This window comes from Coregonus lavaretus, assembly GCF_964263955.1.
Source record: "Coregonus lavaretus genome assembly, chromosome: 30".
In the NCBI taxonomy this organism is placed as follows: domain Eukaryota; kingdom Metazoa; phylum Chordata; class Actinopteri; order Salmoniformes; family Salmonidae; genus Coregonus; species Coregonus lavaretus.
The window spans coordinates 29534887-29552528 of NC_140017.1; the positions used below are offsets into that span (position 1 = coordinate 29534887).

General features: G+C 45.9%; 1 protein-coding gene across 2 annotated transcripts in view; it reads right to left on the reverse strand.

Annotated features, from left to right (window-relative positions):
* LOC311106125 (serine/threonine-protein kinase ULK2-like) overlaps positions 1-17642 on the reverse strand; it is a 50609-nt gene that overhangs the window by 23955 nt on the left and 9012 nt on the right. For both annotated transcript variants that reach the window (XM_084148442.1, XM_084148441.1), the window contains exon 3: positions 16105-16146. In XM_084148442.1, the coding sequence (XP_084004568.1) occupies positions 16105-16146 (42 nt within the window). The remainder of the gene's footprint in view (positions 1-16104; positions 16147-17642) is intronic.

Genomic DNA, 17642 nt, shown 5'->3' on the forward strand with positions numbered 1-17642 from the left:
CACTGCCTCGCTCCGCAAACCAGCCACCCATTAATTCCACTTCAGCTCATTCCTATCAGCTGACCTGTCAGCCTGCACCAGGCTTATTGGCTGGGCCCCCTCCTCCCTGGCCAATCCCATTGGCTCGTGGCTGTGGATAATAGGATAATGGGATTCTAGGATGCTGCTGTTGGGTTGTGGCAATGGGGGAGGGGAGACGTAGGGAGGCCCCACCACCATCATTATCCGCTCTGGTGTGTGTGTGTGTGTGGTGGCTGGTCTAGGCCTGGGGAAGATTACATAACGAGCTGTTTTCAGCCCCTGCTCTATACTGGTTGATGGGGGAGATGGGGACTGGGAGAGGAAGAATAGGATGAGAGGAAAGAAGGGAGTTGGTCAGGCTGGGCACTGTCCTGGAGGGGGAAGGTAACTGATACGTGAGAGGTACAAATACAGGACAGCCTAACCCTGTTCATCCTCCAGCCCTCAGTAGGTTGACAATGAACTGTCTATGCCACCATAAAAGCAATCCTACAATAGAGTCCAAAACCTCTTCCATGGTCCAGTATTTTCTAAGGCAGTGGTTGGTTACAGCTGTTGTTATTATCAACACGTTTACCACAAGAGAGGAGACACCCAATGAGTCAGAATGTACTGTCACACAAAACACTATCTGTTAAAGAATTGATGGACCTTGGACACAGACACACAAGACCAACTGCCAACAGGGTTATTCTACATAACCCTCCTTCCTCAAAGGAATACACCAAAACAACTAAAAACAATTCTGCTTCCTGTTATCCAACATCAGCAGCCCCTCACAAACACAGGCAGTCATATTCACAATCCTTCTATTCCCATCCACTTGTTTGATGGAAAACCACTGAGTCATGAGGCGATCCAGTCAGAGTTATGCCAAAAAAGAGCTTTGATCGATGCTCTTCTAGAAAACACTAGAAGGAACAGTACTACATCAGCTCGAAGAAATGTTGTCTTGAGGAGGGAAACTCAAAACATCCCCCAACCATTTTCCACCGCTTCAGCCCTCCACCTCACAGAAATGTTCAGAATGCCAACACAACTCTAGAGCTGGGCCAAAACAACAACATATTGTCAGTGTGCCTGTCCTGCTTGTTGCGTCACACAGTTGACTCCATGAGTCCTGGGCTACATAAGAACGAAGGGGGGAAGGTAACAGTGGGAGAGGGGAGGGGAGGGGAGGGGGCCGGCTGGGCTCAGTTTAAAATGGCTGAGGACATTAGAGAATAGGGTTCCATATGTGGACTGGAAATCCACCCGGCACACATCTGTTACTCAAATTCAGAGTAGTCCTGAGAATTCTGAGACACAAGTATCTATGGGATACTTGTGTCCTGCAAAGGCATCACATCGGAGACAACCTTGCACTGTCCCTCTATGAGATCACTGTTTAGGTCACGAGTGTCCAGAAATTAGGCCAACTAACAAGAGGTATCCTGCTCCTCTTCCCTCGCCTTAGGCCAAGACAAGACAGAGGCAGTACTGTACAGTAAAGAATGTCAGGACAATATTGACTCAGACTGTTGTTGTTGTCAGAAAAGCATCTTGAAATTAGATGCCTCTAGCATAACACTTTCTCCTTGCTTGGTACATATGGGAAGTTAAAATCCTATAACCAAATATGCATGTGTGTGTGTGTCAAATAAGACACAAAGCTAATCATTTTCCCTCCCTCAGGACGAACAAAGCACACAAACTACCCCCAGCTTTTCTAAGAGCTACAGTATTATACTTTACCATACCGTCAACTATTTTCCGCCTTTTCTTTATATATGAAAGGTATTGCCGGTATCAAAACCTAACCTTTTATTTACACCAAACGACCTAGTTGCTGTAAATGAGAATGTGTTCTCAGTCAACTTACCCGGTAAAATAAAATAAATAACAATTATTTCGATAAAGTTCTGCCTATGGCTTAGTATGAAACATAGCCATAATGCTGAGGTGGCCTTGGCACACACTACGCTCTTAAACTCTATGCCCTTACATTTTTTTACATTTTTGTCATTTAGCAGACGCTCATACGTGCATACATTTTTTTTTTTTTCATACTGGCCCCCCGTGGGAATCGAACCCACAAACCTGCCGTTGCAAACGCCATGCTCTACCAACTGAGCTACATCCCTGCCGGCCATTCCCTCCCCTACCCTGGACGACGCTGGGCCAATTGTGCGCCTCCCCATGGGTCTCCCGGTCGCGGCCAGCTACGACAGAGCCTGGATTCAAACCACTGCGCCACTCTTGCAAGCGTGGGGGCTCATCTTGATAAATCAATCTGTCAGATTTTTGTTTTCACTGAATCTTCGTTTGGATATTGGTTAGGCTACAATTAGGCTGGGGAAATGTTACCTAAGTTGAGGTGAGTACTGCTCATGACTAGTTGGCTCATTTTTGTTTTCACTGAATCTTCGTTTGGATATTGGTTAGGCTACAATTAGGCTGGGGAAATGTTACCTAAGTTGAGGTGAGTACTGCTCATGACTAGTTGGCTCATTTATTAGAACATTTTGCCATGTTATGTAGTTTAACAAGTGGATTATTTTGCTCTTCACTCGCAGTCGCTTAGCAGCCTAGGCCTACTCCCAACCAAAAGCCTGTGACTTCACTGACTTGTCTGATAATCAATCAATCTGATTTTGTTTTACTGAAGCTCCATCTGTATAGGCTATTTGGTCAATTGGTTTCTGTCTGGGCAAATACTGTAAATGGAGGTGGTAAAACATTCCTGTTAGTGAGCATTTCTCCTTTGCCAAGATAATCCATCCACCTGACAGGTGTGGCATATCAAGAAGTTGATTAAACAGCATGATCATTACACAGGTATACCTTGTGCTGGGGACAATAAAAGGCCACTCTAACATGTGCAGTTTTGTCACACAACACAATGCCACAGATGTCTCAAGTTTTGAGGGAGTGTGCATTAGCATGCTGACTGCAGGAATGTCCACCAGAGCTGTTGCCAGAGAATTGAATGTTAATTTGTCTGCCATAAGCCGCCTCCAAAGTCGTTTTAGAGAATTTGGCGGTACGTCCAACCGGCCTCACAACCGCAGGCCATGTGTATGGCGCCATGTGGGAGAGCAGTTTGCTGATGTCAACGTTGTAAACAGAGTGCTTCATGACGACGGTGGGGTTATGGTATGGGCAAGCATAACCTACAGACAACAAACACAATTTCATCAATGGCAATTTGAATGCACAGAGATACCGTCACGAGATCCTGAGGCCCATTGTCGTGCCATTCATCCGCTGCCATCACCTCATGTTTCAGCATGATAATGCACGGCCCCATGTCGCAAGGATATGTACACAATTCCTAGAAGATGAAAATGTCCCAGTCCTTCCATGGCCTGCATACTCACCAGACATATCACCCATTGAGCATGTTTGGGTTGCTCTGGATCGATGGGCGGCAGGTAGCTTAGTGGGTAAGAGCGTTGTGCCAGTAACCGAAAGGTCGCTGGTTCTAATCCCCGAGCCGACTAGGTGAAAAATCTGTCGATGTGCCCTTGAGCAAGGCACTTAACCCTAATTGCTCCTGTAAGTCGCTCTGGATAAGAGCGTCTGCTAAATGACTAAAATGTAATGTAAAATGTATGACAGCGTGTTCCAATGCCCACCAATAACCACCAACTTCGGCACTTTTTTTTTTACAGGCAACTACCGTTATTCCTACGTGAAAGCAGTATGTGTGTGTGTGTGGAAGATTTGAGTGTGCTGGGTGGGAGTTTCTAACTCAGTCGAGGCTGCTGAAGGGAGGACGGCTCATAATAATGGCTGGAACAGAGCAAATGGAATGGCATCAAACACACCATGTGTTTGATGCACAGTGCATTTGGAAAGAATTCAGACCGCTTTACTTATTTCACATTTTGTTACGTTAAAGCCTTATTTTAAAATTGTTTAAATTATTTTTTCCCCTCAATCTATACACAATACCCCATAATGACAAAGCAAAACAATTTTTTTTAGAAACCCCCCCGGAAATATCATATTTACATAAATACTTTGTTGAAGCACCTTTGGCAGTGATTACAGCCTTGAGTCTTATTGGGTATGACGCTACAAGCTTGGCACACCTGTATTTGGGGAATTTCTCCCATTCTTATCTGCAGATAATCTTTCAGGTTGTACGGGAAGCGTCGCTGAACAGCTATTTTCAGGTCTCTCCAGAGATGTTTGATCGGGTTTAAGTCTGGGCTCTGGCTGGGCCACTCAGGGACATTCAAAGACTTGTCCCGAAGCCACTCCTGCGTTGTCTTGGCTGTGTGCTTAGGGTCGTTGTCCTGTTGGAAGTTGAACCTTCGCCCCAGTCTGAGGTCCTGAGCGCTCTGGAGCAGGTTTTCATCAAGGATCTCTCTGTACTTTGCTCCGTTAATCTTTCCCTCGATCCTGGCTAGTCTTCAGTGCTGCAGAGAGGGTTGTCCTTCTGAAAGGTTCTCCCATCTCCACAGAGGAACTCTGGAGCTCTGTCAGAGTGACCATTAGGTTCTTGGCCACCTCCCTGACCAAGGCCCTTCTCCCGCGATTGCTCAGTTTGGGCCAACTCTAGGAAGTGTCTTGGTGGTTCCAAACTTCTTCCATTTAAGAATGATGGAGGCCACTGTGTTCTTGGGGACCTTCAATGCTGCAGAAATTGTTTGGTACCCTTCCCCAGATCTGTGCCTCGACATAATCCTGTCTCGGAGCTCTACGGACAATTCCTTCGACCTCATGGCTTGGTTTTTGCTCTGACATGCACTGTCAACTGTGGGACAGTGCATGTCTTTCCAAATCATGTCCAATCAATTGAATTTACCACAGGTGGATCAATCAAGTTGTAGAAGCATCCCAAGGATGATCAATGGAAACAGGATGCACCTGAGCTCAATTTCGAAACTATTAGCAAAGGGTCTGAAAACTTATGTAAATAAGGTATTTCTGTTTTTTACTTTAAATAAATGTGCAAAATTTCTAAAAACCTGTTTTTGCTTTGTCATTGTGGGGTATTGTGTTTAGGTTGATGAGGAAAATGTTTTATTTAATCAATTTTAGGATAAGCCTGTAACGTAACAAAATGTGGAAAAAGTCAAGGGGTCTGAATACTTTCCGAATGCAGTGTATTTGATACAATTCCTGAAATCTCCCATGTGCGCCAAGAACAAGTTCTACTGCCAAGAGCCCACCCCTTCTTTTATCAAGTCAGTCCCCCTCCCCACCCCCTTTACCTCTCTTTACCTCCCCTTCTTTCAACACACACATGCGCACGCACACACACACCCTCTCTGATGCTAGGACACAGTGTTCTACCAGAGTTCAGACAAAGTTCAGGTTTTGTTTTGAAAGCTTCCACCAGGGACTGCCTCACAGACAAATGACTCTTCAACTTCATAAACAAACCCGCATCCTACCTCCTTTCCTCCCTCCCTCCATCTCACTCTCTTCTATCTATTTTACTTGTGGCTCTTATCTGTCAACCTCTCCCTCTCCTATTTCACATCTGGTGAATCAGTGTGGGCTGTGTACCAGGCTAGTGTCATAGATGCCAATTCAAGATGGACAAATACTATCTGTCTCGAATCCATTAAAATGCCTTATGGAATTCTGGTGTACCCCTTACACACTCTCACACTCCCTCTCTCAATCTCTGCAGTGAACCTTTAATGAAATAGCGGGGATGTACCGAGCTATGCTGTACAGTACAGCGTGGGCTGTGTCAGCCTGCAGAGAGAGAGAGAGAGAGAGAGAGAAACACTCTACCCTGTGATTACTGTTCTCTGCATCGCACTGCTGCCTCCCTCTCCCACTTAATGATAACAGCTCCATAAAGAAGTGCAGGGACAGACGTAGCCTAGCGCCTAGCTTGTGTTGCGCAGGCCTGTTATTATGCTATAAGCCTAATGAGCAGAATACCTTAGAATCTGACTACAGTGAGGGAAAAAAGTATTTGATCCACTGCTGATTTTGTAAGTTTGCCCACTGACAAAGACATGATCAGTCTATCATTTTAATGGTAGGTTTATTTCAACAGTGAGAGACAGAATAACAACAAAAAAATCCAGAAAAACGCATGTCAAAAATGTTATAAATTGATTTGCATTTTAATGAGGGAAATAAGTATTTGACCCCTCTGCAAAACATTACTTTGTACTTGGTGGCAAAACCCTTGTTGGCAATCACAGAGGACAGACGTTTCTTGTAGTTGTTCACCAGGTTTGCACACATCTCAGGAGGGATTTTGTTCCACTCCTCTTTGCAGATCTTCTCCAAGTCATTAAGGTTTCGAGGTTGACGTTTGGCAACTCGAACCTTCAGCTCCCTCCACATATTTTCTATGGGATTAAGGTCTGGAGACTGGCTAGGCCACTCCAGGACCTTAATGTGCTTCTTCTTGAGCCACTCCTTTGTTGCCTTGGCCGTGTGTTTTGGGTCATTGTCATGCTGGAATACCCATCCACGACCCATTTTCAATGCCCTGGCTGAGAGAAGGAGTTTCTCACCCAAGATTTGACGGTACATGGCCCCGTCCATCGTCCCTTTGATGCGGTGAAGTTGTCCTGTCCCCTTAGCAAAAAAACACCCCCAAAGCATAATGTTTCCACCTCCATGTTTGACGGTGGGGATGGTGTTCTTGGGGTCATAGGCAGCATTCCTCCTCCTCCAAACACGGCGAGTTGAGTTGATGCCAAAGACCTCGATTTTGGTCTCATCTGACCACAACACTTTCACCCAGTTCTCCTCTGAATCATTCAGATGTTCATTGGCAAACTTCAGACGGCCCTGTATATGTGATTTCTTGAGCAGGGGGACCTTGCGGGCGCTGCAGGATTTCAGTCCTTCACTGCGTAGTGTGTTACCAATTGATTTCTTGGTGACTATGGTCCCAGCTGCCTTGAGATCATTGACAAGATCCTCCCATGTAGTTCTGGGCTGATTTCTCACCGTTCTCATGATCATTGCAACTCCACGAGGTGAGATCTTGCATGGAGCCCCAGGCCGAGGGAGATTGACAGTTATTTTGTGTTTCTTCCATTTGCGAATAATCGCACCAACTGATGTCACCTTCTCACCAAGCTGCTTGGCGATGGTCTTGTAGCCCATTCCAGCCTTGTGTTGGTCTACAATCTTGTCCCTGACATCCTTGGAGAGCTCTTTGGTCTTGGCCATGGTGGAGAGTTTGGAATCTGATTGATTGATTGCTTCTGTGGACAGATGTCTTTTATACAGGTAACAAACTGAGATTAGGAGCACTCCCTTTAAGAGTGTGCTCCTAATCTCAGCTCGTTACCTGTATAAAAGACACCTGGGAGCCAGAAATCTTTCTGATTGAGAGGGGGTCAAATACTTATTTCCCTCATTAAAATTCGAATCATTTTATAACATTTTTTACATGCGTTTTTCTGGATTTTTTTGTTGTTATTCTGTCTCACTGTTCAAATAAACCTACCATTAAAATTATAGACGGATCATTTCTTTGTCAGTGGGCAAACGTACAAACTCAGCAGGGGATCAAATACTTTTTTCCCCTCACTGTAAGCCCTGTAACCTTCCCGTCATCCAGCCCTACTCCTACACCCATACTGGCTTAATAAACATGACTCCTTTATGAAAAAACACTCAAATTAATTACAGTTACAGTACGTTCGGCAAGTATTCTGAAAAATCTGGCCTTCATGAACATGTAGTGTTACAATCTCCACCCGGCACAGCCAGAAGGGGAGTGGCCACCTCTCAGAGCCTGGTTCCTCTCTAGGTTTCTTCCTAGGTTTCTGCCTTTCTAGGGGGTTTTTCCTAGCCACCGTGCTTCTACATCTGCATTGCTTGCTGTTTGGGGTTTTAGGCTGGGTTTCTGTATAGCACTTTGTGACATCTGCTGATGTAAAAAGGGCTTTATAAATACAATTTGATTGATTGATTGATTGATTGATATTCAGACCCCTTGACTTTTTCCACATTGTGACGTTACAGCCTTATTCTAAAATGGATTAAATTGTCCTGTTGGATGGTGAACCTTCGCCCCAGTCTCAGTTCCTGAGCGCTCTGGAGCACGTTTTCATCAAGGACCTCTCTGTACTTTGCTCCGTTGATCTTTCCCTTGATACTGACTAGTCTACCAATCCCTGCCGCTGAAAAACATCCCCACAGCATGATGCTGCCACCACCATGCTTCACCGTAGGGTTGGTGCCAGGTTTCCTCCAGACGTGACGCTTGGCATTCAAGCCAAAGAGTTCAATCTTGGTTTCATCAGACCAGAGAATCTTGTTTCTCATGGTCTGAGAGTCCTTTAGGTGCCTTTTCGCAAACTCCGAGCGGGCTCTCATGTGCCTTTTACTGAGCAGTGGCTTCCGTCTGGCCACTCTACCATAAAGGCCTAATTGGTGGAGCAATGCAGAGATGGTTGTCATTCTGTAAGGTTCTTCCATCTCCACAGAGGAACTCTGGAGCTCTGTCAGAGTGACCATCAGGTTCTTGGTCACCTCCCTGACCAAGGCCCTTCTGCCCCATTGCTCAGGTTGGCCAGCTCTAGGAAGAGTCTTAGTGGTTCCAAACTTCTTCCATTTAAGAATGATGGACACCACTATGTTCTTGGGGACCTTCAATGCTGCAGAAATGTTTTGGTTCCCTTCCCCAGATCTGTGCCTCGACACAATCCTGTCTCGGAGCTCTACAGACAATTATTTTGACCTCATGGCTTGGTTTTTGCTCTGACATGCACTGTCAACTGTGGGACCTTATATAGAAAGGTGTGTGCCTATCCAAATCATGTCCAATCAATTGAATTTACCACAGGTGGACTCGAATCAAGTTGTAGAAACATCAAGGATGATCAATGGAAACAGGATGCACCTGAGCTCAATTTCCAATCTCATAACAAAGGGTCTGAATACTTATGTAAATAAGGTATCTGTTTTTAATTTTTAATAAATTAGCTAAAATTTCAAAATAACTTTTCGCTTTGTCATTATGGAGTATTGCATGTAGATTGATGAGGAAAAAAAATTATTTCATCAATTTTAGAATAAGGCAGTAACATAACAAAATGTGGAAAAAGTCAAGGAGCCTGAATACTTTCCGAATGCACTGCATATTGAGTCGTTGGTTTCGTTTCCAGAGTGACTTGCAATACGTGCAGAAGGAGGTAGAAACAGTCAGAAATCTCACACGCACGTGTTCACAAAGAATGTGTGTGAAACTACTCAGTGCTTGGTTAGAGACCACATTCACACTAATATGTCACTGTGGTATTAGCAGATGGTGTAGGCCAGAAGACCAGGAAAAGCCACAGTGTGATTGTGTGCGAGCGCGTGTGTGTGCGTGATTGATTGAGGAGTTGTGAGTGTGTGTGCCTAAATGTGTGTGTGTGTACTAGTGATTGCTGTGTGTGTGTTGAGCCATGACAGATTAATTAATTTGAGTGTGCATGCTGTGTGTGTATGAGTGGAGGTCTCTGTGTATACTAAAACAGCGCCGGAAGAAGATGGCTGCCGTTTTACAGCCCTCTAACCAATTGTACTATTATGTGTGTTTTTCCGCGTTATTTGTAATTTATTTTGTACATAATGTTTCTGCCATCGTCTCTTATAACCAAAGAGAGCTTCTGGATATCAGGACAGCGATTACTCACCTCGCGTTGGACGAACACTTTTTCTTCAACGAGGCGTTCGCGAAGGATATTCTACAGACTCCCGACAAGGCCCAGATCCCCGTCATTCGCGTGAGGAAGAGACGGAGATATCGTGGACGCAGATCCGGGTGCCTTGTAAGGATCCGACGGCGAACGAGTAAACTGCCTCTCCCATCAATCCTATTAGCCAACGTTCAAGCTTTGGAGAATAAAATGGACGATTTAAGATTACGGTTATCCTACCAACGGGACATTAAAAACTGTAATATCTTATGTTTCACGGAGTCGTGGCTGAACGACAACAATGACAACATTCAGCTAGCAGGCTATACGCTACATCGGCAGGACAGAACGGCAGACTCGGGTAAGACGAGGGGTGGCGGTCTCTGTATATTTGTAAACAACAGCTGGTGCACAAAATCAAATACTAAGGAAGTCTCAAGGTTTTGCTCGCCTGAGGTAGAGTATCTTATGATAAGCTGTAGACCACACTATTTACCAAGAGAGTTTTCATCTATATTTTTCATAGCTGTCTATTTACCACCACAAACCAATGCTGGCATTAAGATTGCACTGAATGAGTTGTACAAGGCCATTAATCAACAGGAAAACGCTCATCCAGATGCAGCGCTCCTAGTAGCAGGGGACTTTAATGCAGGGAAACTTAAATCCGTTCTACCTCATTTCTACCAGCATGTTAAATGTGCAACCAGAGGGGAAAAAACTCTAGACCACCTTTACTCCACACACAGAGACGCATACAAAGCTCTCCCTCGCCCTCCATTTGGCAAATCTGACCATAACTCTATCCTCCTGATTCCTGCTTATAAGCAAAAACTGAAGCAGGAAGCACCAGTGATTCGGCTAATAAAAAAGTGGTCAGATGACGCAGATGCTAAGCTACAGGACTGTTTTGCTAGCACAGACTGGAACATGTTCCGGGATTCTTCAGACAGCATTGAGGAGTACACCACATCAGTCACTGGCTTCATCAATAAGTGCATCGATGATGTCGTCCCCACAGTGACCGTACGTACATACCCCAACCAGAAGCCATGGATTACAGGAAACATCCGCACTGAGCTAAAGGGTAGAGCTGCCGCTTTCAAGGAACGGGACTCTAACCCGGACGCTTATAAGAAATCCCGCTATGACCTCCGACGAACCATCAAACAGGCAAAGAGTCAATACAGGTCTAAGATTGAATCATACTACACTGGCTCTGACGCTCGTCGGATGTGGCAGGGCTTGAAAACTATTACAGACTACAAAGGGAAGCACAGCCGCGAGCTGCCCAGTGACACAAGCCTACCAGACGAGCTAAACCACTTCTATGCTCGCTTCGAGGCAAGCAACACTGAAGCATGCATGAGAGCACCAGCTGTTCCGGACGACTATGTGATCACGCTCTCCGTAGCCGATGTGAGTAAGACTTTTAAGCAGGTCAACATTCACAAGGCCGCAGGGCCAGACGGATTACCAGGACGTGTACTCCGAGCATGTGCTGACCAACTGGCAAGTGTCTTCACTGACATTTTCAACATGTCCCTGACTGAGTCTGTAATACCAACATGTTTCAAGCAGACCACCATAGTCCCCGTGCCCAAGAACTCTAAGATAACCTGCCTAAATGACTACCGACCCGTAGCACTGACGTCTGTAGCCATGAAGTGCTTTGAAAGACTGGTCATGGCTCACATCAACAGCATAATCCCAGAAACCCTAGACCCACTCCAATTTGCATACCGCCCCAACAGATCCACAGATGATGCAATCTCGATCGCACTCCACACTGCCCTTTCCCACCTGGACAAGAGGAACACCTACGTGAGAATGCTATTCATTGACTACAGCTCAGCATTCAACACCATAGTGCCCTCAAAGCTCATCACTAAGCTAAGGATCCTGGGACTAAACACCTCCCTCTGCAACTGGATCCTGGACTTCCTGACGGGCCGCCCCCAGGTGGTAAGGGTAGGTAACAACACATCTGCCACACTGATCCTCAACACGGGGGCCCCTCAGGGGTGCGTGCTCAGTCCCCTCCTGTACTCTCTGTTCACCCATGACTGCATGGCCAGGCACGACTCCAACACCATCATTAAGTTTGCCGACGACACAACAGTGGTAGGCCTGATCACCGACAACGATGAGACAGCCTATAGGGAGGAGGTCAGAGATCTGGCCGTGTGGTGCCAGGACAACAACCTCTCCCTCAACGTGACCAAGACAAAGGAGATGATTGTGGACTACAGGAAAAAAAAGAGGACTGAGCACGCCCCCATTCTCATCGACGGGGCTGTAGTGGAACAGGTTGAGAGCTTCAAGTTCCTTGGTGTCCACATCACCAACGAACTATCATGGTCCAAACACACCAAGACAGTCGTGAAGAGGGCACGACAAAGCCTATTCCCCCTCAGGAGACTAAAAAGATTTGGCATGGGTCCTCAGATCCTCAAAAAATTCTACAGCTGCACCATCGAGAGCATCCTGACTGGTTGCATCACCGCCTGGTATGGCAACTGCTTGGCCTCTGACCGCAAGGCACTACAGAGGGTAGTGCGTACGGCCCAGTACATCACTGGGGCAAAGCTCCCTTCCATCCAGGACCTCTATACCAGGCGGTGTCAGAGGAAGGCCCTCAAAATTGTCAAAGACTCCAGTCACCCTAGTCATAGACTGTTCTCTCTGCTACCGCACGGCAAGCGGTACCGGAGTGCCAAGTCTAGGTCCAAAAGACTTCTCAACAGCTTCTACCCCCAAGCCATAAGACTCCTGAACAGCTAATCATGGCTACCCGGACTATTTGCACTGCCCCCCCACCCCATCCTTTTTACGCTGCTGCTACTCTGTTAAGTATTTATGCATAGTCACTTTAACTCTACCCACATGTACATATTACCTCAACTACCTCAACTAGCCGGTGCCCCCGCACATTGACTATGCAACGGTACCCCCCTGTATATATAGCCTCCCTACTGTCACTTTATTCTATTGTATATATAGCCTCCCTACTGTCACTTTATTTTTACTTCTGCTCTTTTTTTCTCAACACTTTTTTGTTGTTGTTTTATTCTTACTTTTTTGTTTAAAATAAATGCACTGTTGGTTAAGGGCTGTAAGTAAGCATTTCACTGTAATGTCTGCACCTGTTGTATTCGGCGCATGTGACCAATAAAATTTGATTTGATTTGATTTGATTTGATCATTGGGTGCACTGTATACTACAAATGAATGATTGATATCACAACGTCTGTGATGTGTGTGTCTATAGGCTAGGCTGTATGTTTTGCCCGCATTGAGATCTAAAAGGAGCTCTCACCGTGCAGCGGGCCTTTCAAAGATCAATGTTCCCCAGCAGCGTTCTCTAACGAGGCACCACCTCACACTCCTACAAACACCCAGTGACAGTGCTCCTACCCTCAGCTAATGACCGTTGACTGCAAACAGACCACACTTGCTTAATTGGCCTTTCAGCGGTGTGGCATCGATAACCACCAGTAGCCCTCCACCTCAACTGAGATTGAAGAGTAGGAGTAAGGATAGGCTAATATCTAGGCCTATATCTGAATCCATATGCTGGGCCAGGGGTCTACAATATTTGTAGTTATTGAAAATATATTTCACAGCGGTTTAGATAGTACAATAATTAGCTACACTCAGTGCTTGTTTTGTCACATAAACTGAAATAAGCCGAACTATTAGAATTATAGCAATCAGGAAAAGCCATCTTCTATTGGAAAGATAGGGTGGCAGCTGTTTTAGGCATTTGTCTCACAACAGTGACCTAGCCAGCTCTAGCCGACAATAGCATCAGTCAGAGGGAGAGGGTGCCCCAATGCCCCCCCAGGACACTTCCGTAACTCTGTCTGGTGGTTGTTGCACTAGCCCTGTCATTTACAGCTCTCTGGGTAAACTAAGTGACACAGAGCACGTGGTGCAAGCCAGAACAGCTGAAGAGGCTGGGCAGAGGCCCACTAGCAGAGAGAGAGAGAGAGAGCGAGAGAATGGCTAGAGAGAGACATGGAGAGAAATAAAAAGGAGAGAGAGAGAGAGAGAGAGAGAGAGAGAGAGAGAGAGATTAGTTGCCACAAGAAAAGGGCAACCAGTGAAGAACAAACACCATTGTAAATACAACCAATATTTATATTTATTTATTTTCCCTTTTGTACTTTAACTATTTGCACATAATTTGACATTTGAAATGTCTTTATTCTTTTGAAACTTTTGTGGGTGTAATGTTTACTGTTCATTTTTATTGTTTATTTCACTTTTGTTTATTATCTACTTCACTTGCTTTGGCAATGTTACCATATGTTTCCCATGCCAATAAAGCCCTTGAATTGAATTGAAATTAAGAGAGAGAGAAAGATAGTGGGAGAGGGAGAGAGTCGACAGAATGGATAGAGAAAGAGAGAGGAGAAAGACAGGGAGGAAGGGAAAGAGAGAGGAGAAAGACAGGGAGGAAGGGAAAGAGAGAGGAGAAAGACAGGGAGGAAGGGAAAGAGAGAGGAGAAAGACAGGGAGGAAGGGAAAGAGAGAGGAGAAAGACAGGGAGGAAGGGAAAGAGAGAGGAGAAAGACAGGGAGGAAGGGAAAGAGAGAGGTGAAAGACAGGGAGGAAGGGAAAGAGAGAGGAGAAAGATAGGGAGAGAGAAACCTAGCAGCCACAAGGCCAGAAGCCAGCGGTCGCCCACTCTTCTCCATTACGGTCAGGCAGCACATTCAGATGGTCACAGACAGGGGAATAAACAACAACATAACACCAGACAGAAAGGCCAAGACTGTGACTGGAGAGGGAGGGGAGGAGAGAGGGAGGGGAGGAGAGAGGGATGGAGAGAGAGAGGGAGGGGAGGAGAGAGGGAGGGAGAGAGAGAGGGAGGGGAGGAGAGAGGGAGGGAGAGAGAGAGAGAGAGGGAGGGGAGGAGAGAGGGAGGGAGAGAGAGAGAGAGGACTAAAGAAACAAAGACTGTGGGAAGAAACAAAGAAGAGAAATGAGAGAGAGTGCAATAGAAAGAGAGACAGAGAGTGAAAAGAAAGCCTAGAAAGAGAGGATGCTTGGAGGCCTAACACCCATCAATAACACTGCAACACTATCTTCGTCTCCCTCTAAACGCCAAAGCCGCTGTCTCTCCTCTCTTTCCTTTCAGACGGCATCTCTAAGCCCCACTGCCTGTGTGCCAAAGGCGACAGCTGCAGAGGCAAGAGATGGCCCAGGGAGAGTACAGCCCTGACAATGGGGGGAGAGGAGAGGAGAGAGAGAGAGACTGACTAAGACACGTTACACAAAAAAACAAATCAGTGTCTTCAGTTATGGTGAGTGTTCTGTGGCATTCCTATTCACTTCCAGGTAGAAGTTGCCCCTCCCCCTAACCACATATCTAGAATCAGATTCCCTGACCCCCAATCCTAATCTTAATCATAAGGGGTATGAAAAGATATCGGCACCTAGTGCCTGTAATAGTGGGTTTAACCTACTTCCATTCATCCAGTCTGTTCAGCATTGATAAGGGACTTTAGCATAACGGAAACGTCTGACTCTATAAGTGGTGATTACATCAGGGGCGCGGACGGAGGGATGACGGGAGGAGGGCCGGATGGATAGAGCAGCAGGGTCGCGGTGGGAGGCTTACATAAACACAGGAAGTGCCTCACCGTGTGGGCAGCGCTGCTTGATCATCACTTCAATAGCTCTCTCTGTACCACTTTTCCCATCTCTCCCTATTGGGTGGAACACTACCGGAAAGGCTTTTTATAGCTAGAGAACGCAGAGAGACTCATAGTGCTACCTGCTAACCATGGAGTGAACAATGAAACCCACACACACAAAACGCTCATGGACTGAGGAGGGCTGAGCTGGTGTTTCAAAGGCCATTTCCTGTTCTTTTATATCAGGCGCTCAGTGATTTCCATGCTGAACCAAAGCTACAGGTCTAGTAGTCACCATGAAGTAAGGTCATGGTGAGCTAGACTAACGCCTGACCTTTGGTGGCGGCCATTTTGTCTCCCACCTTGGACGACCCTGCCCCCCGGGCCTGTTACATCACTGAGGACGGTCGGTGTTGAGTGCTGATTGGCGACCAGCGGAGATGATGGGCGGTACAATGCATGCTGCTGGTGTAACCATGGCCAGTCATGTGGTGTCATGTGACTGAGAAGCTCCACAGCTCCACCAGTCAGTCAGTGGTCACAACCTTGGCCCACCAGTCAGTGGTCTGTGTGAGTTAATGGTTACACATCATGTCCACTGACTTTACACACAGACTTCTGCTCTGGACATTTGCAGCCAACTCCACATGGACCGGACAAACAGAGAAAAGCTTGGCAACCCATTCTAATGTGTCTGTCTGTCTGGCTCACTGGTCAGCTAGTGATTGGGAGTGTTCTGCTGGTATGCTGCTCTATTGCCCTGCCCCTGCACTGTCCCATTTTGCTAGTTATAATGACTCAAATCATTTGCTTCTAGCCATTTAAGGACTTACCTGGACATCATAAAGCGCCACAATGTTCTCATGCTGAAGTTCCTGGGAAAAGTAATGAAGAAAACAAGTACATTAGTGATGCATTAGCTACTGTCCTGTTGACGTGACGACTGGCTTCTATTTACATTTATAACAAGGAAGTCAACGCCTTTCAGTCAAACATGCTGACTTATGGAGGATCGATCATTCTTTAAATATGTTTCCAAGATACAGTGGGGGAAAAAAGTATTTAGTCAGCCACCAATTGTGCAAGTTCTCCCACTTAAAAAGATGAGAGAGGCCTGTAATTTTCATCATAGGTACACGTCAACTATGACAGACAAAATGAGAAAAAAAAATCCAGAAAATCACATTGTAGGATTTTTAATGAATTTATTTGCAAATTATGGTGGAAAATAAGTATTTGGTCAATAACAAAAGTTTCTCAATACTTTGTTATATACCCTTTGTTGGCAATGACACAGGTCAAACGTTTTCTGTAAGTCTTCACAAGGTTTTCACACACTGTTGCTGGTATTTTGGCCCATTCCTCCATGCAGATCTCCTCTAGAGCAGTGATGTTTTGGGGCTGTCGCTGGGCAACACAGACTTTCAACTCCCTCCAAAGATTTTCTATGGGGTTGAGATCAGGAGACTGGCTAGGCCACTCCAGGACCTTGAAATGCTTCTTACGAAGCCACTCCTTCATTGCCCGGGCGGTGTGTTTGGGATCATTGTCATGCTGAAAGACCCAGCCACGTTTCATCTTCAATGCCCTTGCTGATGGAAGGAGGTTTTCACTCAAAATCTCACGATACATGGCCCCATTCATTCGTTCCTTTACACGGATCAGTCGTCCTGGTCCCTTTGCAGAAAAACAGCCCCAAAGCATGATGTTTCCACCCCCATACTTCACAGTAGGTATGGTGTTCTTTGGATGCAACTCAGCATTCTTTGTCATCCAAACACGACGAGTTGAGTTTTTACCAAAAAGTTCTATTTTGGTTTCATCTGACCATATGACATTCTCCCAATCCTCTTCTGGATCATCCAAATGCACTCTAGCAAACTTCAGACAGCCCTGGACATGTACTGGCTTAAGCAGGCGGACACGTCTTGCACTGCAGGATTTGAGTCCCTGGCGGCGTAGTGTGTTACTGATGGTAGGCTTTGTTACTTTGGTCCCAGCTCTCTGCAGGTCATTCACTAGGTCCCCCCGTGTGGTTCTGGGATTTTTGCTCACCGTTCTTGTGATCATTTTGACCCTACGGGGTGAGATCTTGCGTGGAGCCCCAGATCGAGGGAGATTATCAGTGGTCTTGTATGTCTTCCATTTCCTAATAATTGCTCCCACAGTTGATTTCTTCAAACCAAGCTGCTTACCTATTGCAGATTCAGTCTTCCCAGCCTGGTGCAGGTCTACAATTTTGTTTCTGGTGTCCTTTGTCAGCTCTTTGGTCTTGGCCATAGTGAAGTTTGGAGTGTGACTGTTTGAGGTTGTGGACAGGTGTCTTTTATACTGATAACAAGTTCAAACAGATGCCATTAATACAGGTAAC